Source organism: Seriola dumerili, unplaced genomic scaffold (genome assembly GCF_002260705.1).
Source record: "Seriola dumerili isolate Sdu_G_001 unplaced genomic scaffold, Sdu_1.0 BDQW01000478.1, whole genome shotgun sequence".
NCBI lineage: Eukaryota > Metazoa > Chordata > Actinopteri > Carangiformes > Carangidae > Seriola > Seriola dumerili.
The window spans coordinates 3,652,134-3,677,367 of NW_019174733.1; the positions used below are offsets into that span (position 1 = coordinate 3,652,134).

General features: G+C 41.2%; 1 protein-coding gene across 1 annotated transcript in view; it reads left to right on the forward strand.

Annotated features, from left to right (window-relative positions):
• The window catches only part of LOC111235168 (disintegrin and metalloproteinase domain-containing protein 12-like), a 75,895-nt gene that overhangs the window by 32,470 nt on the left and 18,191 nt on the right, over nucleotides 1-25,234 (forward strand). The window contains exons 4-12 of the mRNA XM_022763504.1: nucleotides 1,551-1,629; nucleotides 3,984-4,060; nucleotides 4,766-4,955; nucleotides 6,475-6,540; nucleotides 7,354-7,425; nucleotides 7,898-8,067; nucleotides 8,414-8,498; nucleotides 11,274-11,422; nucleotides 22,530-22,707. Of these exons, the coding sequence (XP_022619225.1) occupies nucleotides 1,551-1,629; nucleotides 3,984-4,060; nucleotides 4,766-4,955; nucleotides 6,475-6,540; nucleotides 7,354-7,425; nucleotides 7,898-8,067; nucleotides 8,414-8,498; nucleotides 11,274-11,422; nucleotides 22,530-22,707 (1,066 nt within the window). The remainder of the gene's footprint in view (nucleotides 1-1,550; nucleotides 1,630-3,983; nucleotides 4,061-4,765; nucleotides 4,956-6,474; nucleotides 6,541-7,353; nucleotides 7,426-7,897; nucleotides 8,068-8,413; nucleotides 8,499-11,273; nucleotides 11,423-22,529; nucleotides 22,708-25,234) is intronic.

Sequence of the window (25,234 nt, forward strand, 5' to 3'; positions counted from 1 at the left end):
TAAATCCCATCTTTACTGCAAACACAACCTTTTATCAGAGCTTTTTGAATTTGCCTTTGAATTTAAAAAACATCAGTGTGTAGTGTTGGTGTTTTTGCGAAGTGTCTGTTTGTCACTGTCACTTTTTAATTATATAGATAATATAAGAATATAGTATAAGGATATACAGTATATTTTAGGATTTTTCCATTAAGCACACACTACCCTCTGATGTGTCATCCATTTTTAATGAGACATACCGGCCTCTTTAAAGTGATTACTGGCCGCTGGCTTATCAGATTTGGTTTAGAGCGTGCTAATGGCATGATAAGGCACATTAAAGAGATAATAAGTATTTAATGAAGTTAAATGTGGTCAGGCCTGGGCTACAGAGGATTGATCCTTTTTTAAACAGGTCATAAAAAATGAACTTTAAATGTTCAGATAAGATGTTAAATGAAAAAAAGTACATTATTGGCTTAATCTACCCTCATCTAATTCTGGTTTTTAGTACATGCAAGTTGTGTGGGATGGCACAGAATTGTGGGATATGAATGATTCCCACTGTGATTTGGACAAACACTGTGCTCCAGTTTCTAAATCCTGTCGTCCACCTCTTCTGTCTTTGTGAATCCCTCGTTTTTTTGCTGAAAAAAGAAGTGTTTTTGGGAAGTGTCATGGGAGCTGTGCACTTAGCAGGCAGACCTGAGATGATTATTGATTATTTTGTTCAACATTCACGTTTTTAAAACACACGTGTCTATGTATATGTGTCTGTGGTGCAGTGGGTTGTTTGGATTTTAGACACAAATCTTGTAGTAATTATCACCTTTCTGCTTTTTCTCACTTGCTGTGACCTTCTCACTTGGCTCCCTCTTGCTCTTGCACTCTCTCTGGACCTCTGTTTCACACACATGCTTACACACACACACACACACACACACACACACACACACACACACACACACACACACACACACACACACACACATACACATATACATATGCACGTACGCACACACACATTTCCTGAGAACGTCCTTCCTGATGTCAGTGTGATTATGCAGCTGTAAAAGATGGGTGTTCCTATTGCTCCTTTGCCAATGCTTGGGGTGGGGCTCACTGTGTCCATCTGTTCGTGGCCCAAGGAGGAAAACGCATACACACACACACACACACACACACACGCACACGCTGACACACAGTTTAAAGTATGTCTACAGATGCACACACATTTGCACAGAAACCCATATGCACAAAATAATTACCTCAGCAGGGATTTTACTCAGTCCTGCTGAATGCAAGGGGATTCAAGGACCCATACAAACATCTAATAAATTCACAAAAAGTCTCCTCTATCCTCAGAATGCTAAGCACTTGGACTATCATCGACTATTATTCCCCAAATCCTTACAAGCAACACTGAATCCACAGGAAAAGAAAAAGTGTCCAGCTTTCTTAGTAGTCTTAAAACACAGACTTTTTTTTTTTCAACCAATTCAGAGTCACAGCAATGAAAAAATACCTGGGTGTATGATGTGTCTGTTTCCTTTATTTTGTTCTCTTCTTAGGGGACTTTTTGCAAGCCATTACACCGAGACACATTACCAAGAGGATGGACGTGCAGTCACCGGTGCTCACAACTTCACGGTACGGTGGCACTGGAGTGCTTTTGACATTTATGGTCAAGTTGATGTGCAGTGGTGCTCTGCAGTCACACTGTAAAAACTGACCCTGACCTGTTTTGCTTTTTTCTCACAGAGGAGGGTTACGGATGATAATCTCTGCTGTATCTTATGCATTCGTAAAAAAAAAAAAAAAAAAAAAATCAAATTTAGGAATTGAAATTGGTGCTTGATTGCAATGATTTGTTTGATCGCTACAGTGTGACCCAGTGTGTATGTGAAAGCCCCTGGCTGTGGCAGAGCAGGACATCTATCCTGTGGCCTACTTGATGATAAGCTGTGTTTTATGCTGGCTGTTTTTAAGCCAACACTGCCATCAGGATTTCATTATGGAATCCCCTTTTAGCAGCTGATCTATTCCTGACAACTTGTTAGTTTTTTTCTATGTGTACGCTAGCAGCAGTCTGTTAAAGGAAAGTGCCTGCTACTCTTTTGAAAATGAAGAAAAGATTGATGTTCATATTGAATTTCTTCTTCTTCTTTTGTACTTATCAAGGCCACTCACTGAGGTACTTGAATGGTTCAAATCAGTTTATGTGGCTCATAAAAGAAAATTGATTTTTCATTCTATGGTGAAGGTATTTTTAGTTTGAGTTAGGTAGAAATAAGATTTTTACTGCATGGCAACAGGTAGGCAGTTTTCAGCAGCAGCCCGTGTAGAAGAGGGATAACAGTTCTGTGGGGTTGCAGGAACATGTGATTTGTGACTTTGAAAAGCGCCCTGTCTCTCAGTAATGTTCAGTAATTTGGCAACAGCTGACAAGTCTGTTTCCCGCAAAGTTGTGCAAACAGTGTTCTTCACTCTCTCACCTTTTTAATTTTGTGTGGGAGGATGTTCCAAGCAGTGCATCAGGCTGTCAAGTAGAAATACTGTATTGTCTTTGAAGAGCCTCACACAGCTGCACACTTTCAGTACTTGTCTCTGAACTCAGAAATCAGCCATGTGTTTATCAGGGATCAGTGGAAAAGATGTGTACTGTAAATAAACCCTCCTCTGACATACAAGTGAACACGTATGAAACAAACTTAAGCAGGAGCTGCTTTGTGGTAGCTCAGTTATTACAAACTCGCGTGCAGCAAAAAACATTGTTCAAACCCACAGAAGTTTCGTTTTTTTGTGGAAGTTTCCAAAAAAAAAATTTTCTGGCTGAATTTTAGGGAAGTAAAAACTGGAGTCTCTGGTTTAAATATTTCACTCAAATTAAACATCATATAGCTTCGATGAAGACTTGGAACAAGCTGATTGATGCAGAACATATTCCATGTCATACTGTCACACAGTGTGAAATAAGGTGATTTTTCCAAACTTATAGATACTTAAAGGGAAATAAAAGGGGAGACGAGATGTTAATGGGCTTTAACCAGGATTTATTCCACCTCTGCTTTTTGTAGCTCCAGGAAATCTTCTAACAACGAGCTTTAGTTACTGTAAAAGTCACAGACACACTGAGGCTAACTGAGAGAGACAATCACTATCGCTGCCTGATGTTTTCTTTTATGAAAGGTGAACTAATCTAGGTCAACCATAGCCTAAGCTCAGAGCCTTTGTAGCTGCTCTATTTTTACACTTAATTTAATGAATCTTGATTCCATCACCACCTGGCTCGGTAACAAACAGAAGACGTTTGAAATGAGTGGGTTTTTTCTTTCTTTTTTTTTCTTTTTTTTTTTTTGCTAAAATCTAAGTATTTCCTCCTCCAGTTCAGTATTGGGGGTGAGAAATGTTCAGTGTAGTGACAAATGACAGTTGATTTAAGAGGACTAGAGTGCTGCTCGACAGTAAATGGAGGTCTGTATTCCCTTTTAACAAGAGTCATTTCCTCTGCTCTTCTTGTGCTCAGACAGCGGTGCTTTTTCACTGTGTCTGAGCAGCCTTAAATGTCCTCTCCCCCCTTTTACTAGACCACCCTGGTGGAATAATGAAGGAAAAACAATTACCATATTACTGTCACCCCCCATCCGTGTCAGTTTCCCTGCTTTTCCCTTCAACTATGTAGGTTGCATTAATTTCAAAAGGCCTGTTTGTAAAGAGAGAGAGAGAAACTGCTCCACAGAGCATGCTAATTTAAATGAACACAACTTAGGACAGCATCAGCACACTTCCACTGTATCTTGTCCCGTTTTGCTCTTTTGATGTCAGTTAAGAACTACTGCTACAGGAAATGTGACAAGAATCTTTTTTTAAATAAAAAAAAAAACAAAAAAAACAAAAAACAATACATTTTAATTAAATTATCCAGTGGGTAAAGTTTTCCTTGCATGCAGTGTTTTCATCTCCAGTATTTTTAAAATCTTTTATATTCAAACAATCTCTTTTAGAATAACTGCTACTATCATGGCGAAGTGCAGGCGCATCCAAACTCTGATGTCACCCTCAGCGTCTGCTCAGGCCTTCGGTAAGAAACACAACCATCGTTTTGTATTCAAGCAGCATCTCAACGCTGCCCTTTAAGTGCTATTTGCCACAGCAATGTTTATATTTACTTAAGTCACTCTGCACAGCAGCCCATCGCTCTTAAGCCCCTTAAGCAGGCTGTCAGTAAGTTGGTGTGTGACTCGTGGGAATAGAAAATGTCACACCTCATTGTCTTTGTCCTCAGAGGCATCCAGTGAATATCTGGTCTCAGTCTGACAGTAATAGGCACCTCACTGTTGCTAATGACCGAGCACGACTGGAAGATTTGAGATTTTGGTCTCATTCAAGTCTTAAGATGCACAGTGTCATCTTCTGCTTAATTACACAGCAAGGAAACATTTTTGGAAATAGAAAATGTTTATTTTACCATGATGACCTTTTTATCAATGCAATAAAAGCAAATGACAAAGAGCATTAAAGTAGGCTAAAATATTCTTGATATGAAATTGGAGAACTTTTATGCGCAAAGCCAGTAGGAGTTTTAACCCTAGCGAGGCCCGTGTTGGCCCGTCTGCCAAGATAAAGAAAAAAAGTTTTAAAGTTTCAACTGGCTTCAGTAAAAGTGGGCTATACCTCAGTTATCACATATTCCATTAGAGAGAGCCACATTCAGTCAAACTCTGCATCTGAGAGATTGCTTATACTTTGAAGCTTTGTTTTCAAATGTGCACCGCTGTCTCTGCAGAGGCTTCATCGCACTTGAAAACAAGACATTCATCATTGAGCCTGTGTCTGGCCAAGACACCGGTTCCCACCTCATCTACCGAGTGGAAGAACTCACACTGACCCCAGGAGCCTGCGGGCATGGCTTCAACATGTCTTCTGTTGCTCCTGAAAACCACATCAAAAGCCCCTTCCAATCCTTCCACACAAGGGTGAGATTAGTATCATGTTGTTTTTATGGCAAAGCTTGTATAAGAGCCTTTGGATATCTATATTATCATCATTGCAGCATTTTTTGTCGTATTTAATTGTTCCTGAAGGGTAAGACTAACACTCACTTGGTGAAAGATGAATGGGCTTTTGACCAAAGATCAGCAAACTGGCAGGCAGACCAGTTTGGATAAGTTCCCTGAGGGTGTTGCCTTGGGCTTGACACTCATTTTATCTGCACTCAGAGCCCAACGTTGAGGGCCCATGCAGAAGAGTTGGCTGCTTATTTGCATGGAGCAGGTGCAGGATCCATCTGTCCCTATTCCCAAGCATTAAAAACTCCATTAGAGTCAGGAAGTGAAACTTACCGACATACAGTTCTTAATGACCCCTGAGCAATATAAAGGCCTTTGGGATTTTACAAGATCAGTTCTACCTTAACAGAAGGAACAAGTTCAGTAAAAAGATCACTGAATATGTCTGTATGATCTTCTTTTGTGTGATGCTCTGGCTTTTCTAAGGTAGTCAATGCTCCAAGTGACATGGCTTAGTTGCAGCTTTCACTCTAAAAATTTGAAACTTGCTTTTTTATTGTCTTGCCACAAGTCCAATGAGGCGATTGATAACTCTCTCATGTCCTTGGTCACCTTTGTGCAGAGCAAGGCTAGCTGTTTCCCCTATGCTAAGCTAAGATAACTGGCTGCTGGCTGTATGAACTCAGGTTTCCCACGGGTCCTTGAAATCCTTTAAAGTTTCTGAATTTGAGAGGAAAAAAAGCAAAACCTTGAAAGTTTTTGAAAGTAGACATAAATTGACATTGGTCATTGAATTTATATAATTGTGCAAAAATAGAAATTGAAGTACATGTGATATTTCTTTTTATGTATTGTTAGTAAATAGGGTATGTAGGGCGGTGTCTCCCACCGTCTCTTAGCTCTTCAACTCGTAAAGAAGTCTCTGTCTCTCGCTAAAATTACACAATATATTGTTCTGCTGTGTTAGAGAAGGCAAGAGATCACATACATTACATCACTGTAACACTTGTAGCACAATTGAGATGTGAAAACATTCAAGCCTTTCTCTCTTTAATTGTTGTCTGCGAGCTTCTGTAAATCCCGCTAGTTCTCATTACAGATATTCACAGTATTTAAACAGTAATTAGCCTTGATCCATAGTCTCAAACTATGCCGTGTTAGATCCTTGAATTCGAGGGAATTGTGCCTGGAAAGTCCTTGAAAAGTCCTTGAATTTGATATTAAAGCAAGTGTGGGAACCTTTTTTTTTATATCTGACTATCAGCAAGAAAGCAAATAAGTGTACTTCTCAAAATGTTGATCTGTTCTTTTATGATATTTAAGGTATTGCAGATTTAAAAGGGTTCATTTTAAGGCTTCAATTGTACATCAGTTGTGTGTTCATGTTTAAAACATAAAGACAGATCTTTAGGAGGATCAAGCAGATAAAAATCCTTGAAAAATCACTGTACATTTCTAACATGCAACATCTCTGTTTTTACTTCAGCATAAAAGGCATGCTCAGAAGACAACCAAATACGTTGAGCTGATCATTGTTGCTGACAACAGAGAGGTAATACACCTGCCTTGCTTCTATCCACAAAGGCCGTTTTTGAACAACAGAAACAAAACACTGAAAACACAGTTACTCCTCATACAGCAAGAAAAAAAAAGGCAGGATAAGCTGTAGTAACAGTAGAACAGGTCCCACTGGAGCTGCAGAATTAGGTCAGTGTGCAGCAAGGAGTGTGGTCTGGTGGCAGCAGCTCCGTTTTGAGAGGAAGTGCTGAACGATTCCCCAGCGGGGGAGACAGGAAACAGGAAAAAGCCGTGTGGATAGAGAGGAGTCTCCCGTAAGCACTGATGAGCTCATTGTGGGGTTTCCTCCTGGCCGCTAATGCCACTGACCTGAAAGGAAAGAAAGGAAATGAAAACAAAAGAAAAGGAGTTAAGGGATCAAGTGTTCCGCCTCAGATTTGAAGTCCAGCACCAATGCAGGTGGATTCGCAGTAGGATGGAAATAGAAGGCCCGACTTTGCTGCAGTTTGGATCCACAGCTTCACAGGCTGTCAGATCTGCCAATATACATGCTCCCTGCGGCCGTGCCATTCGTCTCTCTAACACTAGGAGATTTTTCTAGATCCAGATGGTCACAGCTTGACAACCTGCCTAACAAACAGTAAAAACGTATTGCCTCTGAATATTGTAAGCATCTCATTCATACAAAATAATGCCTTTGCGGGTGTTCTGTTGTTTCAAGCTTTTTAGTTCTGAAAATGCCTGTAAACACAGTAACACAGTGCCATTTATATCTTCATGCAAAACAAATACTGTGGGTCTAAATGTTACAATTTCTACCACTGATTACATGTAATTTTGTTTGCAGTTTCAGAAACAGGGAAAGGACATCGACAAGGTGAAACAGAGACTGGCAGAGATAGCCAATTACGTGGACAAGGTAAAACATTCTCTCCCCTTTGCACAGGAGGGATAAATCACATTTTTAAAATAGAAATATTTCTGGCAGCAGAGATTAATGGGAGGACTGTGTGATATATTAATGTCCTACTAAAACAGCTGCTTTTAGTCTGTATAAAACCTCTGCCAGAGCTGTGAATCTGTAGCTAGAAGATAGAGTGGGCAGATGGATTTACTTGAGGGAAGCATGGATAGAGACGTGGAGAAGACATGCTGTAATCATGTGAAAAACATGAGGAAGAAACACTGGTGAACACAGGACAGGATTCAGAGCTGCCATAATGAAATGTAATACAATTCAATGAATTGAGTAACCAAATGTGAAAGGCTACGAAAGTATCTCAAACCTCTGCTTGAAGGTCTTTGATCATTCATGTAATCTAAGCTTTATAAACCCCCTGGCCTTTTTATCCACACTGTCTCTCTCTGCTTATCAATGTGCTCCCCTTCAGTTCTACAGGGCCCTGAACATCCGGGTGGCCCTGGTGGGTCTTGAGGTGTGGAGTGACTCTGATAAATGTCCCGTCACCCAGGATCCCTTCACCACCTTGCACGAGTTCCTAGACTGGCGGAAAGTCAAGTTGCTGCCTCAGAAACCGCACGACAATGCTCAGCTCATAAGGTGGAAATTTTAATTTAACATAAATAAAGGGAGCCCAGAAGTGAAAAATGAAATGTTCATATTGGTACAAGAAAACTGATGCTTGCAGGGCCGTACTAGTGGTTGTACATGTCTCAGCCCATTAGCTACAAAGTTGCTTATACTTTGCATTAGCGCTAACCATTTTTCTATTTTCCATTAATTTTACTGTTGTGTGTAAATGGGCCAGGGGCCATATTGAAATGTATGCCACATACAATACATACAAACAGTTGCAATATCACCATTTCCCCATTATAATAAAATAAAAAATAAAGTGACATTTTGATCTCCTCTTCACTCTCCTTCTATCCTCTGTCCTTTGCAGCGGGGTATACTTCCAGGGCACTACCATTGGCATGGCACCCATCATGAGCATGTGCACAGTTGAGCAATCTGGAGGCATTGTCATGGTGAGTATAAAACCCATTTGCTGCTCCCACCATGCCTCCGCCCTCCTCTTCCTCCGTGTAGCCCGATCGTATCAGGGTGGACATTGTTCAGATTCAGCAGGCTAACACAATCCAGATATGATTTAGGCAGAAAAAAGTGTTTGTTGTTTGCTGGAACGGCATTTATAGACAGGTCTGGCAGGAAGTTTTGCTTTTACGCACAATGATATTAGTACCCGAGTCCCTCATCAGTCATACCCTCATCATTGCCGCAAACAGCTAAGAGCTCAAAGGAATATGTAAAAATATATCCTCAGATGGGTTGCAAAGTAGATACACGCCCTCGTAAGATCATTTGAAGTCATTCAATTAGGTTTTCCTGTGACTTCTCTAAAAGGGTTGGTGGGGCACAGGGCTAAATCAAAGGCCACAGCATTTAAACAAAACCACATTTGCATTTTTATGAGATGTGATAAATTGTTTATTCAAGCTCTCACAGAGCGCACATTTGAATCAAAATGCATTTTTTACACACAACTGCGCATCGCCCCTTGGTACATTAAATTATTACACATAGTAAATTAGCTGCCTGTTGGGCTCCTCTGCCTGCTGTAGCACTTGACATCCATGCCAAATCACAAAGTGGTTATCTGCCCAGCGCTATTACATCCAAGCCCAGATGTGTATCCCCCATTAATAGATATGTTGTCTGCTGGCCGTGGCTGCGGTGAGGTTTCTCCAGATGTTTGTTGTCCCCATTACTTACAGACGGCAGAAGATTTGGACCGAGATTAAAGGGAAGTTTAGCCAGATGAGATGAGCCATGTCTCAAACCATACACTGCCATGTGTTAATCAACCTCAAATCCTTTATGTACTTTGTATGTTCTTTGAGTTTATACGTCATAATGTTATTTATTTTTTCAAGCTCTTATTGGTCTTTCTATGTGAATGCTTGGGTTTAAACTGTGACAGCTAACAATATCCACTTTTTTATGTCATTCTTGTCTGGGAGTTATTTTCTCACATGACTGGAAGTGATATCAGAAAGACTATCAGAGCATTTCTTGGTTGGAGCAAACACTATCAAATTCTCGCCGTCACAACAATGGCTTATAGCTGCTTCAAAGTAATGACTGTGGCTTCTTAGAATTTCATCCATTTCTGCTGACTCTGATATTGCACTTTTTTGTGAGGAGGCACTCAACTATGAATTACACACACACACACACAGAGACACACACAGATAAAATGTGACAGAAGCAGATGAAAGTTTTCCCATCCTTCTCTTTACAAGGCGGGGTGCAGTTACCCATGATGCTGCTCTGTAATCAGAGAAGAAAATAGCTCAACTTGCCCCCAACTTTGACATATGACCTCGCCCTCAAAGGAAGCATGTGATTGTCTCATGTACATGAGCATTCGAGGACCACATTAAAGATAAACAGTAACCACGTGGGGGGCCTATTTCTCAGGGGTTGTGAGATTTGAAATGCTAAAACATTTTTAAGCGCTTAACATTATTAAGGGTTTACATGCAAGCAGCCCTATACATGTAAGCACACTGCCGCCAGTTTTGCAGCACTTTTCTGTCTCAAGGCTGGAACCTGCTTCTCTGGGGGTCATTGTTTTATTTGTTTTTTTTCCTTTTCATGTTACATGTAGGCTCCTCTGTGTGCCTCTACAATACAACCTACTGTATGGTTACATGTAACACTGTTCTCCGTGTAGACATGTAGAGATGTTAACACACATCTTCAGAGAACCATAATTCCAGCATAAGTAATTCACGCATCCAGATGTAGCAATGAATGTGGAATCTATACTTTTTATATCTATATATCTATAGCTGTGAAAGTCTGACAGAAAGGTTGCTGGTAGGTGGATTTGTTACGTTTGGACAGAACCAGGTTAACGGTTTCACCTTGTTTCTATTCTTTATGCTAAGCTAAGCTAACCAGCTGATACTGATTATGCATCATACACACATGAGATCAGTGTCAGCGAATGTGTGTTTTCCAAAATGTCAAAATATTCCTTTAATGTCACAATATTAATAGGAACATTTTTCTGATATTAATGTGGGAAATGTACAAAAAAATCACACAATACAATCATATTGTCACAATAGAAGAAGATGGCAGACTACTGTCATTGTGTCATTCATCCCTGTTTGTCTCCTCTCCAGTCCCACTTTCATATTTATACTACACTGACTTAATTTCCCAGACACCCCCTACTCCCAATGTCTGTCTCCCTCTCAGCACGTCTGTCTGCGAAACTAGGTGAGATTGAAACTTCCACCTCTCTCTCGTCATTCTCCATCTCTGTCTGCCTTGTGCAGGGCAGTTGTCTCGCTTATCAATGGAGTAGCGAGTCATATGTAGGTTTATGGAGCTTCCTGCAGTAGCTGTTTCCCCTGGTTGCAGGTATGATTGGGTCTGCAGGGGTAATGGAATGGCAGATGAATTCAGGTCTCCACGAGGAGAATGAGTAATAGAAGAAGGAGGGGGGGGGGGGGGGGGGGGAGGGGGAGGAGGGAGGGAGGAAGAGGGGGGGGGGGGGGGGGGGGGGGGGGGGGGGGGCAGTTCGTACAGTTACTGAACTGTTTTCTGGAATCTGCAGCGTCTTCTTTGAACTTTGTGTTTTCTGTCTTCTTTTTTTGTGCTCTTCACTTTGGTTAGCTTTTTATCCGAAGCTTGCTCTGAGAACTTTGATTGAACTTGCAATATACAGGATTACACATGGTTTGCATGATCTCATGTTCTGGGTTGCCTTTTTTTTCCCCCTACTGTAGGATCACTCTGAGAACCCACTGGGTGCAGCCGTGACTTTGGCACACGAACTGGGACACAATTTTGGCATGAACCACGACACCCCAGAGCGCGGCTGTGGCTGCAGGATGACCGTTGATCGTGGAGGCTGCATCATGACCCCCTCTACAGGGTGAGATTCTTTTGTCCTTCTCCCTACACAACAGTACCCATGAGGAGATTACAATGCACAAGCTTTATGATTAAAGCATAAGAAGAATGTGATGCATGTTTATGCTGCTGGGCTGTTTGAGGCAGCTGTAACTTGTAGAAAAATTCAAATTAAATGTCCTCTGCACCACACTGTCATTGCAATAATTATGTTTTTATCTTTTATCTTTTTCTTTTAGCATTTCATCATTAGATTTTATGTATTTAGATTGCAGTTTGGGGCTGATTTGATCAGTGTTTTTCCATAATTACGATTTTCAATTTATGGTCTACTCTTGGAAAATCTTGAAGGGAACAAAGTTGGTAAAAGTGCCTTCAGATTTAAAAACATTAGCACAGACAAAGGTTTAAAATTGCGACTTTAGGCTGTTTCTCCCTTTTGTGGGCATTGATTTAGAGCCATTAAACAATTACCCTTTAAAAGCCTTGTTTCACACAGCTACAGGATTTAAATGTTTATCGGCTTTACCTCTCTGAATAAATTAGTGACTTCTTCTGCACCTGAACAGTCATAAAAGATAAATTAAGCTCCACTAGTTGCACAGGTTGGATCATTTTTATCTGTACATGATGCTCCATTGTTTTATGTGTTGATGTATGAGAGAGGGCTCAAACACACACACACACACACACACACACTCACACAGAAAGACACACAGACACACATTGGCCTGCGAATAAAGCAGCTGCACTAGCATTCTGCTCATGTTGCCTGGGTCGCTGAGATAACAGTGCTGCTGCAAGTGATGGACTCTGTGACTGTTAGTAAACAGCAAGCAGATAAGGCGAACCCAGAGCGCAATACCAGATTTCACCCTTGGTCTGGTGCCAGTCTGGTTTGTCTGATGGATAAATTCCACAACGCTGTGAAGAAGACAGAGAAAAAAGGCTGAAAGACAGTTACTATTGGTATTGAAATATTTTGTTGAGTTTTCAAAATACAGACAAACAGAGAAGCAGCTCACACAGAAACACAAACAACAACCCCAGCCCACGTCTATCCTACATATTGATAATATCAATGCACGTTAATGGGGATTTGTGCAGTTTCGATAATGCAGCAGGAAAGGTTGCAAAATCTTATAAAACTTTCTGGTTGAGCCAAGAGTAGTATGCTCGTAGTATGTTGGAGTTTGAGATGTCCAGCCAGTGTTTATGAGGTGATGGTGGAGTCTTTTTCACTTAGAGGAGAATCAGTCATCACAAGCAAACAGTCTAACTATAGAAGCAACTGTAGCTTGTTCAACTGTGATCTTGGCTGACAGAAGATTAGGATCAAAAACACACTTGAAAGTGTATTGAAAACACCTGTCCAGAAATCTTACAGCCACAGACAGGACCCGGATGCCCGGATCAGGCCCACATCTTCAATGAATTCAATTATGTATCAAATTCACAATAAAAAGAAAGAAACATAGGATTCATATCAAGATTGTTTGTGTATGTTATGTGTTTTTGTAAAACATTACTATCAGCCGATAAAGAGTTATAGGATTTTTTTTAATTCCAAACATCGATATCGGCATCAGTCTGGCTCTACACTGAACCAGGCCAATTGGTAACTGCTGGGATTTGTGAGCCCAGTTTGTTTTCACATTGAGCCTTAATGTGAAGCGGCTGCATGAGTCAAAGACACAGGAAGGAAACTGTGAATTAGATGGACAAACAAGCAGACGAATAGACTGTTGAGAAATGTAGAAAAGGGTAAATACAGCTGTTACAGTACAGCGGCCTAATTAAAATGACATTAACAATGATGTACTAAGCGCTGAAGCACCTTAGTTGAGAGCAGTGAGCCACATTAAAATCTGTGAAAAGATTTCCAGGCTCTAGTTGTGGCCATTGTTATCAAAAACTGACATTAAAAGAAGATAAAATAAGCAGAGATGCAGTGGAAAAAAACAACAGATGGTTTTTTGAGCACATCCTTCAAAATGCCACAAAATCTGCTGAAAAACACATGAATATATAACTTTGCTATGTTCCAGAACTGTCCCAGAAAAACTTGAATGACCTTTTACTGTACAAATAGAAAGAGGGAGGGTATGTGGGAGGGGGGGCTCAGAAACTGTGTTTGTTTGTACAGCCACTGGCAACAGTGAGCTCATCCTGCTGTTCTCATTCTACAACATTTATTACAGAGAAAAAAAATACATAATGCACACAGAGCACCACTGGATTTATGCAGTGTAGTTTTTAAACATGCACTCAGTGTAGTGATGTGATGACTTTCCTGTAGTGCGTCAGCGGCCAAAGATATCTAATGTCGTCATGCAGAGAGTTTAGAAAAATGACTGATCTAAATGAGTTAGAATGAGTGATGGCGTTATCGAATTCTTGGTAACAGAATAGGTTAATGAAGCACAGACGCTCTCTCTCAGCACTGTCTGCTACATAATTATGAGATTAGACACATTAATAGTTGAGAGAGGTGATCAGTGACCTTTCATTCTGAAACTCGCTCCTCTGTTTGCTAAGTAAAGAGTGCAGGATAAATCCATACACTGTGTATGCTGACATTTTGTCTGGCAATTTTGTGTTGATACACTGACTCCAAGTATCAATATTTTCCTATTTAATTATTAATATTTTAATTTTGCATTGACCATTGTTCATTGCAGACTGTATGTTTGTGCTCAGTGAAGATGACTATAACATTTAATGGACTTCATTGATTCTTATAAGTGGGCGGCACGGCTGCCTCACAACAAGAAGGTACTGGGTTCAAACCTCTCTGTGTGTAGTTTGCATGTTTTCCCCCTGCCTGCGTGGGTTTCCTCCGGGTATTCCAGCTTCCTCCTTAGGATAATTGGTGACTCTACATTGCGCGAAGGTGTGAATATGCGTGTGAATGGTTGTTTGTTTGTATACGTTAGACCTGTGATACTGGTGAGCTGTCCAGGGTGTACACTGCCCTCGCCCAGTGTCAGCTGAGATGTCTCAGAGATGTCAAAGATGAAAGCAAGGAAAATTTATTTTATAGCACCTTTCAACAACAAGGTAATTCAGCGTCCTTTACATGAGACATAAAGGGCCTTGTCATGTAGTTATTATCACAGAGAATTATCACCCAACTCAGTGTTGTGTTTTAGTGTCTTCCAGCTCATTGTTTTTGGTTTTATAGCCTGCAGCTTTACAATTTGGTTAACTGTCACCGCTGTGATATACCCACTGTATGCTACCTGCCCAGGAAGAGACGACAGGCACACTGAGCAACTAGCTGGTGAACAGTTAAAGAGCCAGATATTTCCCTGAGAAGATGGTGGAGGGCAAACACAGAGCTAAAAAGGAGAGTGAATATTGGACTTGCATTCATCAGCTGAACAGAAACTCAAAATAAATGCTTATGTTGCTCCGTGTCTACTGGACGTGTAAACTAGCAATTTTTTCGCTAAGACGTTCATTCGTGTGTCATGGTGTGTTAACAGTTTATCACAGCTGCTTCCAAGAGGCCAAATAAATCACACAATACTACTTTAAACTCATAATAATGTTCTTACATGGGCTTCCTTTGTTTTTATTTTTTATATTAAGGGTGAGAGATCAACTGTGTTGTCTAGACAATGTTGTTGTTTAGATGATATCAGTTGAGCTGCGTTAGACTTTAAGCCACAGAGAGCTCATAGTCTTAAGTTTGTCATAAGAAACATTTTTTCCAGAGTTTCTATGCCAGCTTAAATGGGGAAAATTATCAACTTACTCAAGTTTATTTATTTATTTATTTATTTTCTTTTCTTTTCATTTTTCTCTTTTTATATTACCAGCCTTCCCTTGACCCTCAGCCCAGATGCCTTCAGAATGTCAAACACATCGTTGTAAAACAGGGAAGCTCATTTGACTGTGTGTTTGGGATACTCTTAGCTTAGACTTGCTAATGGAGGAGAGGACAGGCTGCATCTAAATGACATGATTATCAGTGACGCTGCCAGCTGCAATCAGGGCCAGGGCACAAAGAGAGATCCGCAGAGAGGTGCTTTATGCCTGGATAGACAGGCAGCGTTGAGGAAGCTGTGGTTTTATTTGCCTTTTATCTCCCTCAGTGGTAAAGCAGGAGGGGAAACACAAGAGAGGTAGAGGTGAGAGTGAGAGACAAACAGGAGAGAGATGACAGTGAAGGAATTATTTAGGTACACATGGACAACGATGACAGGCGTATGAGACCGGCCGCGGGAGATTTGTGTCATAACAATGAGTGGAAATTTGAGGGACAGAGGAAGGGAACAGAGTTTACACGGACATTTTGAAGTGGAGATGTCTTTTAGAAGTTGAGCTAAGAGTTGCATCATATGAACGTGGGGAGAAAGCTCAAAAGTGCTTTCCTGTGTCTGTATGTGTGACTCAGAAGAAATGTGAAGCACAGCAGGGAACGGTGGCTCGACTTTGAGGCCAAGAGGTGAATACTTCGTCAAGACAATATGAGGGAGCTTGTGACTCTTGTTATTTTCTTGTCGAAGTGACAGAGTGCAAGTGAGGTGAGAAGGTACAAAATGTCATCATCTGCTGTGGAGAGGAGGGAGAAAGCTAGTGAGGTTGCCAGTGGGTAAATGTTTGCAGTAAATTTAGCTTGTGTTTTGCTTTTCCTCCTGATATTTAATCACCATAGGCTCCTGCCAGTGTTGCAGCCTAACATTTGTTGAAAGGTCAGACATGTCGCTCCTGCTTAGCTCGACCTAAATACATGTCAGTCTGTGGTGCAGCATAGACAGCAGTAGAGACAGCTTGATGTCGGCCTGTGAGCCCACAAAAGGAAGAGCCCCTCATGTAACCAGTGCCTACACTGTTTACAGACCCGTTTCACTCCCCATCCAGACTGACGTTTCCTCCTCCTCTGAACCCACCGGCCTCACATGCTGAGATGATTAAACTGACAGGAATCATCTGCACTGCACATATGGCTTCAGATCCAGGAAAAGCTGCTCGGTGCACAGGAGACTGTATCTCTGCATCTCAGTGCACTGTCAATAAGAGCTCGGCTGAATGCTACAAGATCATTTTGTAAGTTACTATGAAAAGGCTGCCTCCTTTGCTGAGTCGTGTTATGGGATCCATACTAGGGACAAAATCTAGCTGCTTCACTTTTTTGTCTGTTTTTTTATAATCAGACCCTTGTGTATCCCCCAACTTTATGGAGATGCAGTACTAAATCGCTTAAGTACACCTTTAAATCGTTAATTTAAGGCCTGTGTTTCATGTGATAAATAGGTCTGACAGTTGTGTAATAGTATAATCGGGTTTTTTTTTGGGTGGGGGGGGGGTTGTAGATCATCTGCTCAGTTATGTAAAGTGAAGAGAGCTGTACATGATTGGGGCCTCTAAGCATTGAGTGACTGACAAGCGGGGGAAGGAAGGCTAAAGTGGTTTTGCAATAGATGTTTGTGCACTCATGTTTGCACTTCCAGTACATGCTCACAGATAAGTTGTAGTCAGAACTACCTGAAAAATGTTTGATATTGTGTATTCTTTGAAAGCTTGGTTTGAGTCTAGCTCTCCCTCTACGTACCTGACCAGATTGTATGTTCTGAGAGAAGCTGATGGGCAACTCGCTGGTATATAGTAGGATCTTCCCCTTTAAAGTTGTCCGATGCTAAAGCACATTTACTGTCCAATGTTGTCCGATGCTAAAGCACATTTACTGTCCAATGTATGAGAAAGCAGGACTACGGTCATCATTGTGGCGTATAGGCAGCTCAGACAGCAGATGGTAAAACCTAGTGAAGCATGCATTGTTGACTTTCAGAGAGAAAGTCAACATGGGAAGGGTAAATATCTGTTCTTCCCTTTTCTTTTTTACATCTTCTATGACAGATTTGTCATACACTAGGAAAGGCTAATAAAAAATGAGCAGATAACATTGGAGGTTTTTTACCTTCTCTGTTATATGGCAGCTTCACTGACTGAGTCTAGTCTGTGAGATAGTGCCACACATTTCCCTCTGTCAGTATCAGTATCTTTAGCAGTGTGTTACTCTCAATGTGAATGACATATTTGCCTTTCAAACAGTAACAACAGCCAAAAAGGGGCTTCCTAATTAGATTTTGTGTAACTTTTGTGCGCAGCCATAACAGTTCCACCCCAGCTAACTACACCTGGAGAGGGTGCAGGGCTTTAAGCTAATATTATCCAGGGAAACCTACACTCGCTGCTCGACTAATTTCCTGGACAGCAGAGCAGGCGTGTGGTCTCAGCTGTGATAATACACACCCTCGATGTGGGTCTGTTGCAGACTGAGATCTGCACATTGGAGCTGTTCCTACATTATTTAATGCTGATTTATGGGGTGTCTTTTTTATAGGTTTTTTTTAAAACTCCTGGTCCTGTGAGCATGGTTGTTGACTTAAATCCTTTTCATTTCTTACAAATGTCTGAATTGCCTGCTAACACTGCACTTCTTGAAATGTAGCTGTGGTTAGAAAGAAGGTACACTAATATTTAACTGCATCCGCGCTTCAGTTGGAAAAAATAATTATAGGCCCTGAAAACATTTTTCAGTCACCTTCTTACTCTGAGTAATGAGGTCCTACATGAAGACACAATTTTCAGCCAATGTTTGAACAGTTATGATTTCACATTTATTGTCATTGAGTTCTTCTGGTTCTACTGGATTTTGGTGGGTGGGACTCAAATCTGATCAAACGACACCCACACCGTCTCGATGAGGTAAGTTAGCTTCTGTTAGCATTAAACTTTTAACAGATAATAACTGTTTAAATGTAATAATAATTTTTTCTTTATCTCTAATTTTCACTTATTTAGTCATGGATATTTAATGTTAGAGAGAAACCATTTCAAGGTTACAGTTCACCAACAAACCACTGTCCAGTTGCAATGCTCATTGCACTGATGCATATTTCTGCAGTCAGCATCTTGCATTGCATAATAAGTGAACAGTAATTTACTGCTGTCTTTTCCTGTTGAATAAATCGATTTCCGTCCTGACATTCAGCTGATGGCACAAAAACACTCGGAAACCACCGCCACAACTCAGAGTCGTTTATTTATGTTAGTCCATGTCTGGACAGTACACGTGTATCTGCTCATTGTCATTAAGAACTGCACCGGGCAGTTGGTGACGAAGAAGTAAGATATTCTTGCAGCGTCCCTGGACAGCGGGGAACAGATACAGTGTGACCAGGCACCTGTAACCTGGAGGGTTGTCGGCTACAATTTAGTGGCGCAGCGCGATTATCAAAGCCCTGTTCTTACATGATCACTGGCCACACTGGACATCAGTTCAGTGGTTAGCAGCAAGTCCCCAGTTCGACTCATGGTCAGCCGGACCGTTTGCTGCATGTCATTCCCCTGCTCCCTCTCCCTTTATTTCCTGTCTCCACTGTCACTGTCCAATAAAAGCATAAAACACCCCAAAAAATAATTTAAATATTTTCAAGCATATGAATCACAGAGCACATCTTAATTACTTACTTGTACAGATTGTATTTAATTGGCTTAAAATGTCATTTCAATTCAATTCAGTCCATAATGGCTTAGTTTCTCTTTATGTGGGTCAACTTTGGCTGACATTTACTGGTATACATCTGTAAGGTCTTTGGTGGAATAAGACTTTTGCAAGATGACAACCAGCAGTTCAGAGTGTGTAGAGTGGTGAAATGAAGAGCAACATCAGCCCCAACAGGTTTACAGAGCTTTTTTTATTTTTATCTGAACATTTTTAGTTGATACAGTTGAGTCAAAGCACACAACTTACAGATGGCAAGCAGACTTGATGGAAGCAGCACATTAGATGGCTCAAGAGAGGGGCTGACTCAAGCCCACAGACCAAAAAACAATCCCCTGAACTCACAGGTGTGACTAATGATAATTATCCAGATTGCATTTACAATATACCAAAACTCTACAATATTAAGCTACAGAATAAATTATGCGAATGTTACTGTTGCAACAAAAACAATAACTGAAACTAAGCAGTAAAGAAACGAAAATAAACCAAATGCAAACTAGGTTAGCCCTAGTTTTATATCATGAAACCAATGGGAGGGTAGCACGATAGATGTTATAGTAGTCGTAGTGGACAGATGCTTGGACAGGTTAGCCCCTGATGATTAAATGTGTTTTTGCAGACAGTGTTTTAGTAGATAAATCAGTCAATGGTCTGCAAAGAGGAGCTAACTCCTCAAAACATATGCTCTCTTCTGCGTCCGCCTCAAACAAAGCTGTGGCTGTATTCATACTGCTGGAGCTCAGACCTGAATTCATGTTGATTTTAGCATAGCCTACATGTATCCACTGGATGTTTGTAATACTTTCCATGTGGATCCAATTTGGTCCATAGAAACCTGATTTTCCCTCAGAAATCTCCAACTGACAACCGTCCCAACGTTTAATATTAATGCCAGTTTATTGAGAACAGACTCTGTTTACTCCTTGTGCACATTCCATCCACTCATGTTGATCCTGAAACATGTCTGTCTTCTGTTATCAGTGGCAGACCATGTTATTTACAAGGGGGTCGGTCTGCTCCGTGTCGTGGTCTGATCTGCATAGTCTGTCTATCCTTGATTTGGTGCAGGGTCCCCGTGCACATGGCAGCAAAGCTCTTTTTGTGACTAAAAAGACTCTAACAAGTGGATTATGGGGGCAGACAAGGGGGGACAGAGACAGGTCGATTGCCTTTTGGTCAGTGAGAGATGAAAGCAGCCGACACTCAAAGGTGGACAGTCTGAGTGAAGTGGACATAGCTGTTTCACCCAAGGGTGCCTGTTAGAAGAGGATGTTTTTCTGTGTTCTATGTTCTTGGGAAATCTGTGTTCTTTTGGAAAAAACAAAAAACAGATTTCCTTCCCATTGAATGCCTCCACCGTTATCTCCAGTCCCCTCAGGAGGAGCTTCACTATAGTCAACTAACAGCAGTGAAATATCCATGCAGTTGCAGCAGCCAAATCCCCCTTAGGCAAAGGCAAAGCATCACATACCCCCCCCCACCCGACCTCTGTCCATCGCCAGGCTCCACAAACATATTCTGTGTAATGTTGAATTTTCACAAATCTGCCCTGTCAAGCCGCAAGCTTTGCAGACAGTCTCCACGCCCCGTTGCGTTTGAAGACCCCAGTCAGTCTATCGCTGCATAAGTACGTGTATGACATGTTTCTGTCTGAAGTCAAGCTTTTCAAGCTTCCGATGCCAGCTGCTTCTCTCTATACCACGTCTGCCAATCCTCTCTGCTAGCCATTGCTCCTTGTTACCCTATATCCTCCACATCCTCTTTTTGAAGCTAGACTATGTCCCACCATGACTGTGTGAGATACTCATTTTACGCCCCAAAGCCTGCTTTTCTGTGTCAGTCCCTCTGTGATTCTGTTTTTGTTTGTTAGCTGGCACGGAGCACGGGGTCGAGCCTTGGTTATGTTGCTGTCATCCACTGTGTTTTAGGAATGTGTGTCCTGTGGCTTGTGTTTCATGCTGCCAAGGTGTTTAGAGAGGTTGAAGCAGGACATGGGTCTTACAGGAGGTGAAGCACTGAGGTGGGTATAGAAATGTTTGAAGTGGAGTGACCAGACTGCAGCACACCTAAACAGGGGTTTCATATTTTGTAAAATGACGACTAAAATGCACGAAGCCAACGCGTTATTAATACTTACTGTTGTTTATTCAGCGTAATAAATGAATGCCAAGTAAATAACCTATATGAGACAATGGGCCCCCTGAACACAGACATGTAAAAGACCCCCCAACCCTCCTCTGTGCCATCTTTCCGGACCTGCCGCTGGTTGAGCAGCAAGATTTCTGCCATTTGTCTGTGTGGTCGTGTTCCTCCCTTTACAGTCTCTTTGTGGTCATTTTACGGCTCTTTGTAATCTTTTTTTTTTTTTTTTTTTTTTTTTTTTTTTTTTTTTTTTTTTTTTTTGTCGTTTTTTTTGTCTCTTTGAAGTCATTTTGCATCTCCTCGTTGTTGGTTTTGGTCTCTGTTGTCATTTTTGCGTCTCTTTGTAGTTGTTTTGTGTCTCTTTGTTGTCATTTTGCGTCCCTTTTGGTCTTTCTTCTCTGTGGTCGTTTTTTGACTGTGGACGTTTTGCATCTGTTTGTCGTTTTGTGCTATTTTGTGGTCCTTTGGCGTCTCTATGGGGTCATTTTGGCGCCACCCCTCTCGCCCTGCCCCTGGTTAAACAGCTTGATTTCTGTCATTTTTTCTGCACGTGCCATGATTTTCTTCCTTTCTTTTTCTCTCCATAAAAGGTTGTCCGTCCCTTTGTCCATACCTCATGTCTTGTTTCTGTCATCACTGTGTATAATCCTGTTTTCTTTCGCCTTCCTGTCTACATGTCTCCATATTATTTTTGTTTTTCACTCTTCATGTCTCTTTCCCTCTCTGTCTTTCTATTTATTTCTGGTCCTTGGTTCTCAGACTCACTGAAACTCACTCGAGCAGGACGACAATTCCCTCGGGCTTCACAGCTGTTATTGGCACATCGCACAGTTTCATCTGTAACATTTTCTCTTTTTCAATACGAAATCCAATTTCTTTCCTCACTAAATTAGACATTAGTCAGCACTTCAGGTAAGTGATACCAGGGAGTGAAATTAATGCAGTAGAAATTATGTGGTTTGGGGCTTGCTATTTTATCAGGGTTTCATGTACACACATGCTCACACACACAAGTCATCCACATCAAACATACACCTCCTCATTCCCTTCCCTCCGGCCAGTTCCTTAAATTGTCCTGCTCCAGCCAGGATATGCCTCTTGAAAATGTGGCTGCCAGAGAAAATGTTTCTCTGGACATTCGATGGCCCGTTTATGTATTGAGTAGGATTGAAAATCTCTTGAACTGGAGCTCATACGGTGTCAGTAGACCATTAAATTTGTGTGAAAAGGCCTCTTGAATGAGCAGATTGAAGAAAGGTTTCAGTGCAAGCTCTGTCTGCATTCTGCTTCAGCAGGATGATTGAGGCCACTTTTCTTGAGATCATTTTGGTTTCGGAACAGTTAAAACCCACACACGAAGCAGGATTTTTTTTTTTCTGCGTCTCGGGCAAATCTGTTTGATTTTTTTAATATCATGTCTCCTCGTGCCTTAATTTCAGTCAACCTTGTTCTTCCATTCATCCCATAGGTATCCATTCCCAACAGTGTTCAGCACATGTAGTAAGAAGGACCTCGCTGCCAGTCTGGAGAAAGGCGTAGGCATGTGTTTGTACAACATGCCTGAGGTCAAGGTGCTCTACGGTGGACAGAAGTGCGGCAATGGCTACGTGGAGGAGGGAGAGGAGTGCGACTGCGGGGAGGCAGAGGTAAAGTTGAGAGCAAACACCTTCATCCTCAACTGCTCCTGTGGAGTGGATCAGTCTCCAACACCGTGGTTGGAAACAGTGCGTATAAAAGAAAATGTTTTAGCTGGATAAACAAAAGTTAAAACACAAACAAATGTTGAGAAAATAAATTTCGAGTCAAGAGTCTGTGAAGTGTAGATGATATGATTCCAAGCACTGAAAGTGCCAACAGGTCACTCAGAACCTCCCCACCCTACATAAACCACAACAAACTTTAAGTTAAACTTTCTCTTGACACTGATGTTGTTATTGCGGCTTAAAAGCACCGAGACCTGCTGTACAAAAAAAGTCTAAAAGCTCAGCAAACCACCTGAGAGACCTAATATAAGTACCTTTCTTTTTTTCTTTTTTTTTTTTTTTTACGTCACACCTTCTATCGGTCTTCCACATGTGCTGAACAGCGTTCTGACAGTCTGCCACGGTGATGTCATATCCTCATTGAAGGCCCATTAATCAAAGCACTGTCCAACTTTGTGACAAAGGAAACAAAGAAAAGTGTAATCGGGTCGAAAGCTGAAATAAGTTTTCTTTGGCCGTGCCACCCAAACAACCAGGCACGCTCAGATGCATGCATCCACTCACGAAACACAAGCTTTGTTTCTCTTGCACACACACACACACACACACACACACGCACACTGCAGGGTGCCTCAGAAAGTGAAGTGAGAATCACATGTGGGGAGCAGGTATCACTCAGCTGTAGCTAAGGCAGCTGTGTGTCTCAAGGATCCTAAAACCAAAGGAGATTTGTTGTTGAATATATCGTAAATCTCTCATGAGTGATGGAGTTCCTGGAGAGCATTATGTGGGGAAAAAGTGAAAAATGCACCTCCCAACCAACATCGAAAACCCATAAACGTTCAATATCTAAACAAAGAAAAGCAGCAATTCCTGTCATCTGAGAAGTTAGATCATCACTTAAAATGAGGCATTTTTGCTTGAACAACAATGACTCAAACAATACATCATGCTGATTGTTATCATATGTTCTACATTAATTGACTTATTGTTTCAGCTCTGTCAGACACATTTTGCCCCATTTGATCTTCTTGCTTCTGCTATAATTATACGTTATGATTTAGCTTTGAATATTTGTAGTTCACTAAAGTTATAGATAACTAGAACTCAAAGATTCAGATCAGTATTTACCTTTTGTCGGCTGAGAAGGCAGAAACACTATAGGTCTTAGTGGCAGCTTAATTGATATTCACAACCTGTAGCTTTAACCTGAAAATGAGATCAGCACAAGATATGAATGGTTAATTAAATATATATCTGACAGATTGAAACTGTTGTAGCTTACTGACTTTAATGCCTTATTATTCATGAGCTACTTACTTTGAATAGCAGAGGCCCTGGTGCAGAGCTGTTACATTGATAAGCTTAAATTGTTGATATAAGTGTAAAAGTAATGAGCAGATTTTCTCTGAAACTGACGTGATTTGATTTCTTTAGAGAAATGGTGGAGAGTTGAATTCCAAAACACACAGTCTACTCACAGTTGTAGAGCTGTGTTAGAGGCTGATGTTTCCTTTCCTCTCACACATGATCTTTGATGTGTAAATTCCCCAGCTTCCCATCAGCACATTCATCAGACAGCGGGAAAGATTAAATTTTAGCCGTTACCGAATGAACGTTCATTAGCTACAGCTGATGATGACCCTGCCACGGATGCTGTTTGTCATTTCAACCAGTAAAATTTGTGTTCAACACCGGCTTAACTGAGCCTGCCAGCATTATCCTAATGAACAAAGAGAGAAAAGGTTTGATAAGAGGTTCGTTAGCATTGGGGCTTAACAAAATCCAGTTTATTACCAACTGGGAACCAGATCCAAAGTGATATTGCTATTTGAGTGCAATAACTTTTTTTTAATTTTGGTGAATGGACCCTTTAATCCTGACTGACTCAACAATAGGTTTTTATTATTTAGTAAGGTGCTGTTATGACTATGGACTCCATAATTTAGAGGCAGATCTAGGTAGTATTTTTGCCAGCTTGCCCCTGCATAACCTCCATAATGTCGCCACAGAGGGTCCGTTTGTTTGATCTGCCGGCTCACTTAGACTGAGAGATGAAAGCAACCTTCTCTCTCCTCTCCAAACAATACGCTTACGTCAGGGCCAAGAGGTAAACAGCCAGCCTCCTATAAAACCTCACATCAACTGAAAGTCAGACATCCACCAATCCAGCTGCCTCCAGTTCCCAACCTTCAGCACATCTTGCCATAACCTAAGAGCCCCACACGTAAAACAGCCACGTTGACGGAAGATAAATGATAGTGGGAGTTATTTTCTGCGTGATAGTGCAATGCATGACACCACTTGGAAAACAAAGCTGATGTGTTTTGGCATCCAATAAAGGATAAACATCTCAACACCTCCCTGAAGTCTTTTATAACATTATTCCCATTTCAACTTCTCCTTGTGTATCCTCCTCTCCTCTTGGCGTTTTCTGCCAGCTGCCAGCTGATCCTTGTCATTGTGGCAA